Genomic DNA, 14,646 nt, shown 5'->3' with positions numbered 1-14,646 from the left:
GAACAATTGTAGTAGTCACTTAACATTTAGACACGTGAAAGCACATTTTTTGTCAACTTGAAAAGATAAAAGTAAACTAACACGAATATAATATATCACGTATGCATGTATTTTGACTATTTTGCATAACCTTGTATTTTAATTTATCTTGCAGTCCAATACCGCGTCAGGAGTTTTTTGGAACCAGTCACATGTTATTTTCTTATTCTTATAAATATAATGAAATAGCATTAATTAGTATATTTCTGTATATTCGAAAGATGAAATCTAATACTACTATGAGTGATTAATGTAATTATGCTAATCTAAATGTCCAGTGGTTATATTAAAAGTAAACTAATGTCCACCATGGAGATTTTAGTCTTCTTGAGAAAAAGAAAAGGTGTAGGCATAAAAGTTTAATTCGACAAATGTCACAAATCAACGAGAGATGCTACTACTAGGCTTAGCTAGTAAGTACTAACTACTAAAATCCCATAAGAGAACTTTCCTAAATCGCTAAATCTGCATATTGTTTTTTTCTTAGATGACTAAACTACCCCAGCATAATTACAACTATCAACAAATTCGAGAGCTGCCCTTCACTCTTCTATCGTGCTCAACTCCGCCGCGTAACATTCCTTCCTCCGGCGACTACTAGTGCTACCACCACCGTCGACGTTTCTCCCCTTCCTCCTTCCGAAGCCTGAACCCACCGTATCATCACAGGATGCAACTCTAGTGCGATACTTATCAGCGGCGACAATAGGATCTACACGTCTCCGGCGAATGCTTCCACCACCACCACCACTTTGCATGAGCGCAGAGTTAGCTTTAGCGGCCAATGCAGCCTACAGGTTTATAACACCTCCTAAGTGGGCTCCTCTCCTTTGATTGATCACTTACAAAATATTTGAAATATTGCATATACAGGTTTATAACTTATAGCTTATTGCAGTAAAACTTACTTCTAAAAAGATCGATTTAATATGATAATTTAAAAATGTTGATTTGGGTATCTAAGTAAATCTATAGGAACTTACATACACATGAATATGTATGTGCATGCACTTGAACAAGCAGGTGGATTTAGTTAACAAATTCGAACATTTTAACATCCAGAAATCGGTTCTCATCTATAAGCAAATAAAATAATTTTGTACTATTTATATTCTAATTGATTGGATTCATCTGTATGTATGCAGGCTAATAGAAATATGTATTTAAAAATTCAAATTGAGATGTTACTCTAAATTCAAACTCAATGTAATTTGAGTCAGACACTGGGGATTCAGGATCTAGCTAGTGTAGGTCTATATGTCTCTCTCCCGTCTATTGTATAAAAATGAGAAATATACATTTTCTCAACATCCTGATCAGGGTAATCTAATAGTATGAAGGTTACATAGTTTAATCTTATTAAATTGGTGTTGTAATTGAAAATGATTATTGGATTTTACGTTAAAATCTGAATATGATTTCTTCTTGTAATTAATAAATATTACCAAATTTAAGCAAACAAAAAAAAATATGTAAACAATTCATATAAACTATTGGTTACAAAGATTTCAACCTAGCTAATGGTTCACAGTTGAGCTTGAGTGTTTGACAAATCTCGATTGCTAAGAATCTGTTGCTTCACTAGTAGTTGGACAGCACTACGCAAATCATACACTTTTATTTTGCCATAAAAGAGGGTTACTATCCTTTGATATGTTTAGAACGTTTCGTGTAGACACATGTGGAATGCTGCAGTAAGCCTTACCAACTATGTATCTAACAAGGTCAAGACTGTTACAGTTAAAATGTTACAATTTATTTTTCTATAAAAAAAGGGACTTCCAATATGACATTTGTTATTTGGATTAAACAAATACAGAATGTAGGATTCTGAAGTATCGTTAAAAAAGTCTTCAAAACTAGGCCTATGTTTTTCTGATTAAATAAAAATAAAAATTTTGTATTTGATGCAAGTTTCGGCTATCTAGAATACGATGGAATCCCATTATCTAATGGCACTGAGAGACTATTCTGATATAAATTTGTTCCTACAAAAATATGGGGTAAAAATGTTAACTATAGAAAAGTACTGGGTAAAAATGTTAACTATAGAAAAGTACTGGGTTAAAGTTTGGGTACAAATGTAATATTGAGAAGTTTTGGGCTAAATTAGAAAAAAAGAAGTAGAAAACTCTAACGAGGGATGACCCTTCCGTGAATCATCATCAGATCTCTCTCACAGAGGCTCCTTACACGAATCTCAGAGATCTCTCTCCCTCTCGAAGATCTCTCTCTCGAAGATCTCTCTCTCTCTCCCGCGGAACTCTCGATTCACGGATCCGAGTAAGTAAGAGGAGACTCGTAATGCGTATTAGATTGTGACGAACTCTCTAGATTTTCGAGTATAGATAGATCGGATCTGTTCCTCAGTACTGGTATACGTTGTGTTAGTGATTTTGATAGATATTTCGGATCTCGATCTCTGTTTCTGGTACTGATTTGTGTTGTTAGATGATTTGATCCTCGCTTTCTCGCTCGTACTGATTAGTATTAAGATTTGTATCGATTATGTGTTAAAGATGATTTGATCCGAGTAAGTAAGAGGAGACTCGTAATGCGTATTAGATTGTGACGAACTCTCTAGATTTTCGAGTATAGATAGATCGGATCTGTTCCTCAGTACTGGTATACGTTGTGTTAGTGATTTTGATAGATAGTTCGGATCTCGATCTCTGTTTCTGGTACTGATTTGTGTTGTTAGATGATAGATAGTCTTGCTTGAAGTCCACCGAGACAGCCTGCAGTTCTCCCGGACTCAGCAGTTCAATGACGTTACTCAAGGTCTTGGGACCCTTGGAGAACTTGGGAACGTTGGAGGAGTATTAAACGACGGCACTGGCACTCTTGTCTTCAACCACGGTACTCAAGGAGATATTCAAGGACTTGAGAACCAGACCCGAGGACTTGACAGGCACCAGCGCAACCAGCTTGAAGAAGTCTTGCCTGAAGTCCACCGAGACAGCCTGCAGTTCTCCCAAAATCAGCAGTTCAACGTTCATACTCAAGGTCTTGGGACCCTTGGAGGACTTGGGAACGTTGGAGGAGTCTTAAACGATGGCACTGGCACTGGCACTGGCACTCTTGTCTTCAACCACGGCACTCAAGGAGATACTCAAGACCAGCAGTTCAACGATGTTACTCTAGGACTTGGGAACCAGACCCGAGGACTTGGCAGGCAACAGCGCAACCAGCCTGAAGTCTTGCCTGAGGTCCACCGAGACAGCCTGCAGTTCTCCCACGATGACGACCTTTATGTTTTCAACGACCTTGGGAACCTGGGAGAACTTGGGAACCTTCAAGGAGTCTTCAACAACAACGACAGCACTCTTGTCGACGACCACGGCTCTCTTGTCTTTCATGATGACGTTACTCTTGTCTTCGACAACGAGGGCAATCTTGTCGATACTCTTGTCTTCAACGACGACGGCACCCTTGTTGACCCTTTTGTCTTCAACGACGACGGCACCCTTGTTGACCCTCTTGTCTTCGAGGAAGATGGTACTCTTGCCTTAAACAACGACGGCACTCAAGGAGTCGTCACTCAAGGAGTCACTCAAGGAGACGGCACTCAAGGAAACGGCACTCAAGGAGACGGCATTCAAGGAGACGGCACTCAAGGAGACGGCACTCAAGGAGTCTTCAAGGACGGCTTCCATCTCCGTTCTTTATACGGACAAGGTGACGAGGACATTTAGAGTAATTCAAAAACAAACGGAACTACAGTAAAATCTACTTTTGTTGCACACTTTCATTTTATAAAAAAAAAATACATGTTGGTGATGCTTGGTGACTGCTGTTATCTTTTTTTTTTTGGTCGTGACTGCTGTTATCTTATGATCAAATATTGCAATTAGTAAAAATACTACCTGATTATCTTTCTTAAAATGAAAGAGAATCTGATTATCTTATGATCAAATTGCGGTTCATATGTATATGATTTCTGTTTTATGAGTTGATCAAATAAACATGCAAAAAATTAGAATACGAGATGTATTACATGAATATTTTAGTGCATTTAGATTACATATAAGAATATTAAATAAATTTTGACTAATAAAAAAAGTTACAAATATATTAATGTATCTCAATTATAAATCATTGATTAGTCGTTATTTTACTAAGTTAAAAACCAATCCCTAATTTAAATTTTAACAATATTTTTATCATATATTTTTGCTACTTAATATAAGATAGTTAATAAAAATTTCAAAACATTCATCTATTCAGTTGTATGTATAGCATATATTTTATTCGAAATTATGCTTCATATCTTTATTAGTTTCTCTATATTTGCGCATTATCATGTTGTACATTCAAATTAAATTTTATTTGACCATCTATATTATTATTTAATTTTTATTTTAATTCTACTTACATCTCCCATGAAAACTAATTCTTTGACTAATACTTTTTACTAAATTAGGACTTTGGCTAAAAATTAATAGAAGTAAATAATGATCGACTAATATGGATTAATGATGGTGTTTTGGATTTTTACCTGATTTTATTAAGTATTTACTTATCGAATTTTAACTAAATCTACTTTAGATTATATATGGCTCGTCAAATTTATCAGTCTGACCATAGGTATGGGTAGGATACAAACAATGCTAAAATCCCTACAAATCTATACTATTAAATCAGCAAAAAATAGATCAAGTAGATCTTATATCTCGCCAGTTCATCAAACGAAACTCTTATTAAATGCACACGAAATTTAAAAATGACGTTATAACGTAAGAGTGTACATACATAATCTAAAAAAAAAAATTAAATTATTTTAAACAGGAAAATATTTCGTTCTTCGGTATTACACAACTTTGAAACTTAATAATTAATAATTTATCTTATTAAAATAGGAACATTACAACTTCTTCTAGGTGGATTTTTAAAAGTGGACCTCATATATTTAAATTAAATGTTTCATTCTTTATATATAATACGTACCATAGTCTAACTTTGCATTGATGTATTTCCTTAAATACAGTTCTTCTTTTTGTCCATATTCCATATATGATTTTTACATTTATTACATGTCGATTTAAATAAGATATATACTAAGAATACTAAAAATATTAATCGTTCTATAATTACCCTATATAATTCATTTTAAATTGATCAGTATACTTTCATTGGCCATATTAATTTTATTAGTACGAACAACATTAGGTAGATAAGTCATAGACACATACATAAAGATATGACTATTCTTATAACTACGTTGGGCCTAATCTACTTTCTAAAATAAATAACACATAGCTTCATATATTGTATAGAATATAGTAATATTGTATAGTATTATACTTATACAATAATACTAAAAACAAACTAAACTGAAATATAATATATATCGAAAACGCTTTGAACCATTACACACAAAATATATTAGACCTCAGAGATAAAATTCACATTGAAATTACGTAATAATTATTTTAAAAAATTAAATTTCGTAATGTACAAAAAAACATAAGTTTTATATAAAATTTGTGTTACAATAAAAAGACACAACTCGCGCTTGTAAAATGTTATTTTTACATACGATAGACAGTTTTGATATTGTTCTTTAAACACAAAATTGAATTATACAAACTCGATATTACATAAAACTAAACAATATAGAATACATTTTAAAAATAAAACCCGTGCGGGTGTGCATATGTTTATATAATATATAAATATATTATGTTATACATATTTTCATATAAATAATACCTCAATGTAAGTTTTGTATGATAAATGTTGAAAATACAAAATATATAGCACTATATATTTTAAATAATGCAGAAAAAATCTACTTTACGTTATCATTAAATTTAAAAATCAAATTTAGTAACTAAACACATTGCTTATTTAAACACATTAGTACACATTACTATTTATAAAAATTTTATATTAATACACATTAGCGATCATGTATAGCATTTAGTAAAAACAAAAATAAAAAAAATTGACTCCCGCTCGGTCAAGCGGGTCATGATCTAGTATACATCAAAACCAAAACACTAATTTATATCAAACATTGTTATTAACCTTATCTACATATCGCTTAACCAAAACTCATCGTATAACATCTGAGAGTTTATATCTAAGTATCCCATCCCACCAATTCATTCTCCCAAAATAAGCCACCCAAAAAGGAACAAGTAAGATAGTAGAAGACATGAGAGATATCCAAACTCATGTGAGAATCTTTTTCATTTTAGTCATCATCGTAACAGCGTCAACAAGAGCACAAAATAGTCCTCATCATGGAAACAACCATGACCTCTCCATCGCAATAGAAGAAATGGAGAAAGCAAACTACTCTTTCGTGATGCTCATCAACATGTTACAAAACTCCACAAACCCCAGACTCTTATCCAATGTAACATTCTTGATGCCAAAGGACAAAACCCTTTCAAGATCAAACATTATCCAAAAGATTCTATCTCCGAGTTCTTGCTTCGCCACTCGATCCCTTCTCCTCTTCTCTTTGAGCATCTCAACCTCATCCCCTATGGCTCCATTGTTCCGTCCTCTTTACCACATTACACCCTAAAGATCACAAACGGTGGAAGATTAAACTACTTTGTCAACAATGTCAAGATCATAAGCCGCAACATTTGTACCTTAGGTTCTATCAAGTGCCATGGCATCGACGGTGTACTACCATCTCCAAGTGCTGTCAACGATGATTCTCATCGGGATAATCACAGTTCACCTTTCATTTCTTGTCCTAGCAGCCACCACAATAGTGAACACGATAGTCCTCGTAACAACAGTGAACACAATAGTTCTCGTCCTGATGATCATACTCATGTTGCTCCAACACCGACCAGTAGTCTGACTTTTGTGCCAAAATCAGATTCTTCTATGATTGGTGAGGGGGATACGTCAGGTTTTGTCGTCCTTCTCGGACTACGATCGTGCGTGATGGGCATGGGAATGACCATGTAAAGTTTAACTCCGCGGGCATCACGGATAACACCTACTAACGTGTAATAGTACGTATGTGTGGCAACAAGAAAATATGTATCTTCTTAGGTTTAAGTGTAAAAGTTTACGATGGTAAATTTGTTTTTCCAAAACTAGCCGTGTAATTAATAATCTAAACTCATAAACCTAAGTGGGTTACAAACAAAGAAAAATATTGATATCTACCGGTAATTTATATATAGTAAAGATCTTCGGAACGAACGACCAAATCATCAAGAGGAGGAGAATGAGAGGCCACGACAAGCTGTTTCCCAACGTTCTTACCATGAAAGAGTCCAACGAGCGCAGCAGGAGCGCTCTCGAGCCCATCAGCAACATCTTCCACGTACGTTATCTTCCCTTGTCGTATATAGGGAAGCACAAACTCCAAGAACTCAGAGTACTTGGGCAAGTAATCGATGGTGTTGAACCCTTGAATACGTATACGTTTGTAAGTAATGAGCCATAGGTTGTATACTGCTTCCGGAATCTGCAGGTTGTACTGTGAGATCATATACCGCACGTTGCGATACGCCCGTGTGGTCTCATGTTTAGGATTACTGCGTCCAGCATTTTGCCTCCAACGTTCTCAAAGTATATGTCAATGCCTACAGGGAAACACCTAAAGAGAAAACATATCTTTGTTTAGTTCTTTCATTTGATTGTGAATGTAGAAGTCTTTACTTACCTCTTCAAGGCAGCGTTTGAGATCGTTTTCTTCCTTGTAGTTGAATGCATCATCGAATACCAAACTTGTTCTTGAGAAGATCAACCTGAAAACATCAAAAGGGACTTAGATTCGTTAACCCGATCAAGAAACCGGGCTGGTTGCAGCTTTAAGAGTGTTACCTTCTCTTTGCTTCCAGCGCTTCCAACAACATAGCAACCCATCAGCTTAGCAAGCTGTCCCACAAGCTGACCAACCGCACCAGACGCAGCTGACACAAACACGGTTTCTCCTTTCTTTGGTGAACAGATCTCATAAAACCCAGCATATGCGGTCATACCAGGCATACCTGCCAAGAACAGAGGATAATTAGTTTATAAAGACAATGATGAATTACTAGAAATGCACACTGAACTGAGTAAACATACCAAGAAGACCAGTGTAGTGGGATAAGGGAACATCGGTATGATGGATCTTGAAGTGAATATTAGGAATAGGAGTGATAACACTGTACTCCTCCCATCCAACAGCTCCCCAAAGCAAGTCACCTTCTTTGTAATCTGGGTGTCCTGAATCCATCACTTTAGACACTCCAAACCCTGAGATAGGCTGCACAAAACAACACAATCAAACTGTTCTTGAAACCAAACAAGGGAACAAAAACGTTTGATCATATTTACCTATAGAATCACTCTACTTGTATATATGTACCTTGCCGGGAATGAAAGACAGAGCAGTAGCGGGACTTGAGGGATCAGGCTTTCTCATACGGTTGCGCATGTAAGGATAGCAAGACAAGTAGAGATTCTTCACAACCGCTGTCATTGATCCAGCCGGTACCTTAAGATTTACGGTGGTAGAGTTGATCAAAAGGTCGGATTCACTGAGGAATCCGGTAACGTAGTCTCGGAAGATCACTTGTTTGTTGCTCATTACCATAGTCTCCATTTCTTCAAGATGTTTGGTTTTGATTGTAAGTTCCCAAACGTTTATATTTCTCAACTTATATAAGCCACAGGTTTAGGAGATAATCAAAGAAGTCTAGTACCTTCGTATTAGTGTTAACCTTCATAATTTTTTTTTTTGGACAGTGATGTTTTCAAGGCAAGTGTGCAGTAATTTAATTCAACAGATTCGGGCTGAACAAACCCGTTTACGATTTGGTTTCATTCTTGTTTCAGTTTTTATTTTTTTTTACCGCTGAAAACAAATACATACCATTTGTAACTCGGTTAGATACTTAGATAAAGGTTTGGTGTGATAAATTTTCAGCCTTGGTTCAGCATGGTTTTCAGTTTGAGTTTGCTCTATACAAAAAGAAGAAACTGTTCAGTTACTATTATATTTTAACCTTTAGTATTATATATTTAAATGTGATTATATATGTCTAGTCAATGTGAAAGAAACGGTTTTGATATATGGGCAATGCAAAACCAATGAAGCTAAAATTGTTGCATAAGCATTATTCCTTGCGCTATATTAGGTGTGTTGCAAACAATGTGTTTACAATGTTGTTTTGTCAAAAGCTATACCAAACCAATTCAATTTAATTACTATTAATAATGTAATTTAGTCTTGCAAAGAAATAGAAGAAGAGAAGATTGTCTTTGTATGAGCAAATATTCTAGTTACCAGAAACACAACACCATTAATCTTTCTTTCTTTCACTGACGAGAAACCACAGCAACTTCCTTACCATGAAAGAGTCTTGACAAGAGCTTCAGGACCTTTCTCGTATGATCTCTTCCACGTACGCTCGGAATCGCAAACTCCAAAAGCTTATAGTATTTGTCGTAGAAATATAAGACTGCTAAGCCTTGAATGCGTACCCATTTCTAGATTGTGGGGGATTGACTGTGTACACCTTCGTGGTCCTCAAGATTGTGTACTAAAACAGAATGCTATGACAAACAAAACAGACGCCTTCGAGACATGGGTGCACAATAAACTTTAAAACTTTATTTTACTAACATTCACTATGGTGATAATAATAATTATTACAGAGATTTTTAAACACTCCTGTGTTTGTAAATGTGATAATAATTATCTCGAGCGTCTGAAACACAAAGGAAGTATGTATATCTATTTTCCTTCATGTGCAGCAAGTTTAGAGACATTTGGCTTCAATTTCCTCAAGAGTGAGACCCTTTGTTTCTGGCACGATGAAGTATATGAAGAGCAGAGACAAGACACATACCACTCCAAACCCCATAAACAGTATCCCAGCTCCAAACAATTCCTACAAAAGAAAAAAACAGAGCCATGTAAATTCCATTGCAACACAGCCCAACAGAACTAGCCACTTGAAAAATGCATAAACACGTGATGATTTTGTTTCTGAAGGGAATGGTGGATAATTACCTTTAGAGGTGAAAAAGCAAATGTCACGAGAGTGTTTGCACCGAAATTCACAAGAACTGCTAGACTGAGCCCTCGACCTCTTAATTTAAGGGGAAATATCTCTGAGATCATCAGCCAACCAATCGGACCAAAGGATAGCTGCAAGATCAGAAATGCCCAGCTTTAGCTACCATGAGTTTCATGAGGAAGTCCATGCTACTTTTAAGTCAAACATTAACGTCACGGAATGGAATACAAGTTTGATCAGCAAAAACTCCAGTTAGTTATAATGTTTACCTGGTAACAGCCCACATAGAGCAGTAGTGCAACCACAGCAACAGCTGGTGCAGCGCTGAAAAAGATGTAGTACGACCCCGGCAGGAATAATGAGACAACCTGTTTGACATTAAAAGTTATAAAGTCAAGAAATTCGGAGCGTTGAGTCCTCTTCATCATTGCTCAATATTTACTGAGCTTGCCGAATATCTACAGTACTTTTCTTGCAGTAGATTTAAAGCAAGCTCACTAAATCTTATGAGAAAAGGACAAGGAAGGGTGGGAAAAACAGAGGAGATACCATGCCACCAACACCATTTAAGAAGTAAAGGCCTCCTTCCAAGTCTGTCGATAACTACAACAACAGCTACTCCTGTCATAATCAACTGCAGTAACAGAGGCGAGTGTTATTTCTTAAAAAAAGCAAAGTAACTTTGAAGCCCAGGGTTCCATTAACATTTTTCTTCGGTTTAGGAAAACATAATCTTAAGAAGATCTGGCTCTAAACTCCTTCAACTACGTAATTGTCACTCTCTAAATTCACCAATAAAGACTCTTACAATGTTACCAACAAAAAAGAAGCTTACTCAAAACCTAACACGGTTATAACTGTCAATCTGTAATAACAATACCTTCAATAGACCAAGTAGAATTGAGACCCTTGTTGCATCACCTGCGGCAGAGAATCCAGCGGGTCTAACAGGAAAAGTTGGAGAGGGAGAAAATAAGTTAAAAATTATATCATGAATTCAAAGTTGTAACAAAGCCAACATTACACTCTGCAGAAAGTTTATTTAAAGAAGAAGGAAAACCTGCAGTATTGATGGTGCACAATAAAGAACACTTGGTTGCTCAGTTATCTGCCATTTGACAAGGATACAATTAGTTATTACTCTTCTAAGAAAACACAATGATTAAGTTTGACTGTAACCGACCTGCTGAAACAAGACTAGACCTCCCCTATGATGAGAGCTTTCTTGCACTTCCCTTGAAACAGTTCACCAAACGTGGCTTCTTTATCTTCTCCCACAACAGAAAGTTCAGCCAAAATCTCGTTTACTTGTTCAGCAGCAGAATCAACAAAAGCAGGACCTCTAAGGCGGCAAAGAGATTTGATTGCAGCCTCCTTTTGGTTCTCCACATTCCCTTTTCCCTGTATGACACGCAACAAAAGCCACCTAGGGGATGCTGGGAGCCACCACATCCCGATTCCCATAATAACTGCCAAAGGAACACTTGTTGCATACATGTAACGCCAACCCGAAAGAGTATTGACTGCAAGACTACCGATTCCATAACCTCCCTGCACAAAAATTGTCAGGATATGTGTGTGAGAACAACTTGTTTGAAGAAACAGATTTCAAAAACGAGAGGAGCAACTCAACTGCTTCACATAGAGCAGCAATAAACGTCCAATACTTCAAGAACTTACAACCATCCCGAGGACTATGAAGAATTCCTTCAGTGATACCAGCTGCCCACGAATCTGACTTGGAGCAGTCTCTGCAATGTACATTGGAGCCGCATGCATTGACTAAAAACACATAACATGCCTGCTTAAACAAGTTTCAGAAAGCCAAAACATTAAAGAAAATGATCCTGTCTTTACCAGTCCAACTCCAACCCCATAAGTTACACGTCCGATTATCAGAACGGAATAGATTGGTGATAGTGTAGTCGCAATGGCTCCAATGAGGAAAAAGAGTGCAGCCAGAATCAGCTCCTTTCTTCTTCCTTCCAATTTTAAAAATCCAAACACTTCAATTTATTTTACATGTAGACAGTGATATACTTATGCCTACAAGATGTGGAAAGTTGGAAAAGGAAACCAACCTATAACGTCGGCTATACTAAAAGCCACAGCAGAGCCAACTAATGCACCATAAAGTGAGCCACTTGTCTGCAGAATATTTTACAATAGTTTGTAAGCTAATTTGTCTCTGTTTCAAAACACAGTCCCAGGAGGGGGAAGGAAAATAGAAGATAGGCAATGAGAAGTATGAAGAAGAAGCAGGAGAGATAATTCGGAGACTTACAACTAGACCAACATCCAATGAGGACAAGTTGTACCATGAAATTCCACTTAATGAAGGCGACTGAAAGAGAGGAAAAGCACAGTAAGAAAGCAAAGCCATAGGCTTCTAAAAAAGAATGTAAACAAATGTACTTGCATATCATGATATAGTATTTGATATCTCAGTCATATTATGTCCAGAGCTCTAATATAATTAGGCTATGAAAACTAGTTTAGTTAGACCATAACAAAATTTGTAGGACACTACATAGTCTCAGACAATTTTTGAACTTTACCTGAAGTGAAATGGTTGCACACGAAGTCGCGCCAATTTCATAACCATAAAGGAGTCCTCCCAGAGCTGGAAAGAGAAACCTAACAAGGAAACAAAAAACCTCTTAAGTTGTGTTTTCCACATGGAAGCTGTGCACAGAACCACACACAGGATTGGAGTTTCCTAGTCAGCTTAGAAATTACGTTAAATGATTTAAAATAAAGAAAAACATAAACAAGCACATGAGTCTGCAAATTTCATTTTTCACTCCAGTTATTTTCAAAAGACACGTACAGTAAGTATAATGGGTGAGATGAACAAATGATAAAAAGGCTTAAAACTGATTCTAATTTTAGGGAACAAACAAACAATAAAAAAAGAAGAAGAAAACTTGGGAGAAGAGATAGAGAGAGATGATGATCTCTCACGGGAAATGAGTGTTTCAGCTTGAACATGACATGTGCATGATCACGTGATTAAGTTTCTAAGCCTCTTTACTTTATCTTTGTGTCGTCATTGCCGAACTTGAATGTGATCTTTACCTGCTGTTGGTGAGTGATTGTAGATTTGTAAAAAAAAAGTGATTGTAGATTTGTAGGTAGCATAAGGTCGCTTTGTTTCTTTCTCTTCATAACACAGATGGGCCGTAAAAGGTTGACTTGTCAGGTTTAGCCCGGAATCAATCTGACTCTTACGCACGAGCCTCAACTCAGCTTCTTTGATATGCCCATGTCAAACCGTGTTCAATTAGACAATAAAATCCAGAGATGTCCATACCTGTTAATCCGCTAATCTATATTTGAGAAGTGATTTTGACATATGTCATCACCATTTTAATTTTGAAAAAAATAATGACATGGCACACTAACATTGATGACATGACATAAAATAAATTATGACATAGATATTTATATTTACTGTTGATTTATATTTAAGATAATTTTTTCAAAATATGGTAATAACTTATAGATCATTATAACATATTTACATTTAATATTGATTTATATTTAAGGTAAGTTTTAAAAATATGGTAATAACTTATATATCATAATTAATATAACAATAAATAATAAATTAAATAGAAATATAATAATAAAATTTCGAAATATTATTTAGCTATATTATTACAAGTATGTAATTTTTATTACAAAAAAATTCTTCAAAATACTATGCATTTTAAAAAATTTTTTTTTTTTTTTTAATAATGACATGAACATTTACATTTATCGTTTGTTTGTATTTCTAGTAAGTTTTTAAAATATGGTAATAACTCATAGATCATCATTAATATATCAATAAATATTATAATGTTATATATATATATATTATATTATTTTGGGATTTTCAAAATTGAATTATTTTTATAATTATTAGTAAAACAATTCTTCAAAATTATACAGTTTTAAATGTAATGTTCTAATCCCAATACTATTAATTTATTTTAAATATCCATAAATTTAGAAAATTATTTAATTTTATGTTTTGATAATTATACACTTAAAAAAGTTTTCTCTTACATTTACAAAATTTGATTTAATCTATTTTAACGAAAAGATGTAAATTAAAGAATATTTCAAAATTGTAATTTTAAATATATACATATATTACTAAATATACATTTAATAAAAAATATTTTTTTAATCTTAAATTTTTACATATGATTAAATTAAGATTATATATTGTAAGCAAATAATAAAATCAAAAATTAACAAAATTTGTATTTTAAAATATATTTAACTTTTAAAACTTTTATTTCTGCACATGGTGCAGGAAAACACCTAGTTTTTTTTAAAAATAGAAGATTCTAATCTAAAACTAATTAATAATTAGTTGAATTGACCTTAATCACAAAACAATAATTTTTTTACAATATTAAATTTAAGTTTTTTATCGGTTTTGAACTTAAAACTCATTGGCAATCACTAGCTCAAATCTATATTTTTTTCTTTTACTTTAAATCTAATATTTCATGTACTATTGTATTATTCTTAAATTATCTTAGCATAAAGATATATGATTTGATAAACAAAAGAAATGATATAATTGTATTGTACGTATCTAGTGTATCTAGTTAATCAATAG

The 14,646-nt window shown here is 34.6% G+C and overlaps 1 protein-coding gene and 3 pseudogenes across 1 annotated transcript; 2 read left to right on the top strand and 2 right to left on the bottom strand.

Annotated features, from left to right (window-relative positions):
* The first annotated feature begins 2,048 nt into the window (after nt 1-2,048).
* LOC130508636 (uncharacterized) lies at nt 2,049-3,947 on the top strand. Its single transcript, XM_057004232.1, has 3 exons — nt 2,049-2,072; nt 2,167-2,322; nt 2,748-3,947. The coding sequence occupies exons 1-3, from the start codon at nt 2,049-2,051 to the stop codon at nt 3,732-3,734; spliced, it is 1,167 nt and encodes a 388-aa protein (XP_056860212.1). The 3' UTR covers nt 3,735-3,947.
* A 2,139-nt stretch (nt 3,948-6,086) lies between these two features.
* On the top strand, nt 6,087-6,988 carry LOC108840454 (uncharacterized; annotated as a pseudogene).
* A 20-nt stretch (nt 6,989-7,008) lies between these two features.
* Nucleotides 7,009-8,631, bottom strand: LOC108840453 (NADP-dependent alkenal double bond reductase P2-like; annotated as a pseudogene).
* A 980-nt stretch (nt 8,632-9,611) lies between these two features.
* Nucleotides 9,612-13,339, bottom strand: LOC108838063 (D-xylose-proton symporter-like 2; annotated as a pseudogene).
* Between the last annotated feature and the right edge of the window lie 1,307 nt (nt 13,340-14,646).

Source organism: Raphanus sativus, chromosome 2 (assembly GCF_000801105.2).
Source record: "Raphanus sativus cultivar WK10039 chromosome 2, ASM80110v3, whole genome shotgun sequence".
NCBI classification, from domain to species: domain Eukaryota; kingdom Viridiplantae; phylum Streptophyta; class Magnoliopsida; order Brassicales; family Brassicaceae; genus Raphanus; species Raphanus sativus.
Note: the sequence above shows the minus strand (reverse complement) of the source record. Positions and strands in the feature narration are given on the sequence as shown.

Bases quoted from the DNA above. Each gene is read 5' to 3' on its own strand.
- LOC130508636 (XM_057004232.1), top strand. From the start codon at position 2,049: ATGTTAACTATAGAAAAGTACTGG. The intron at 2,073-2,166 runs GTAAAAATGTTA...AAAAAGAAGTAG, and splicing joins TAACTATAGAAAAGTACTGG to AAAACTCTAACGAGGGATGA. The intron at 2,323-2,747 runs GTAAGTAAGAGG...GTTAGATGATAG, and splicing joins CTCTCGATTCACGGATCCGA to ATAGTCTTGCTTGAAGTCCA.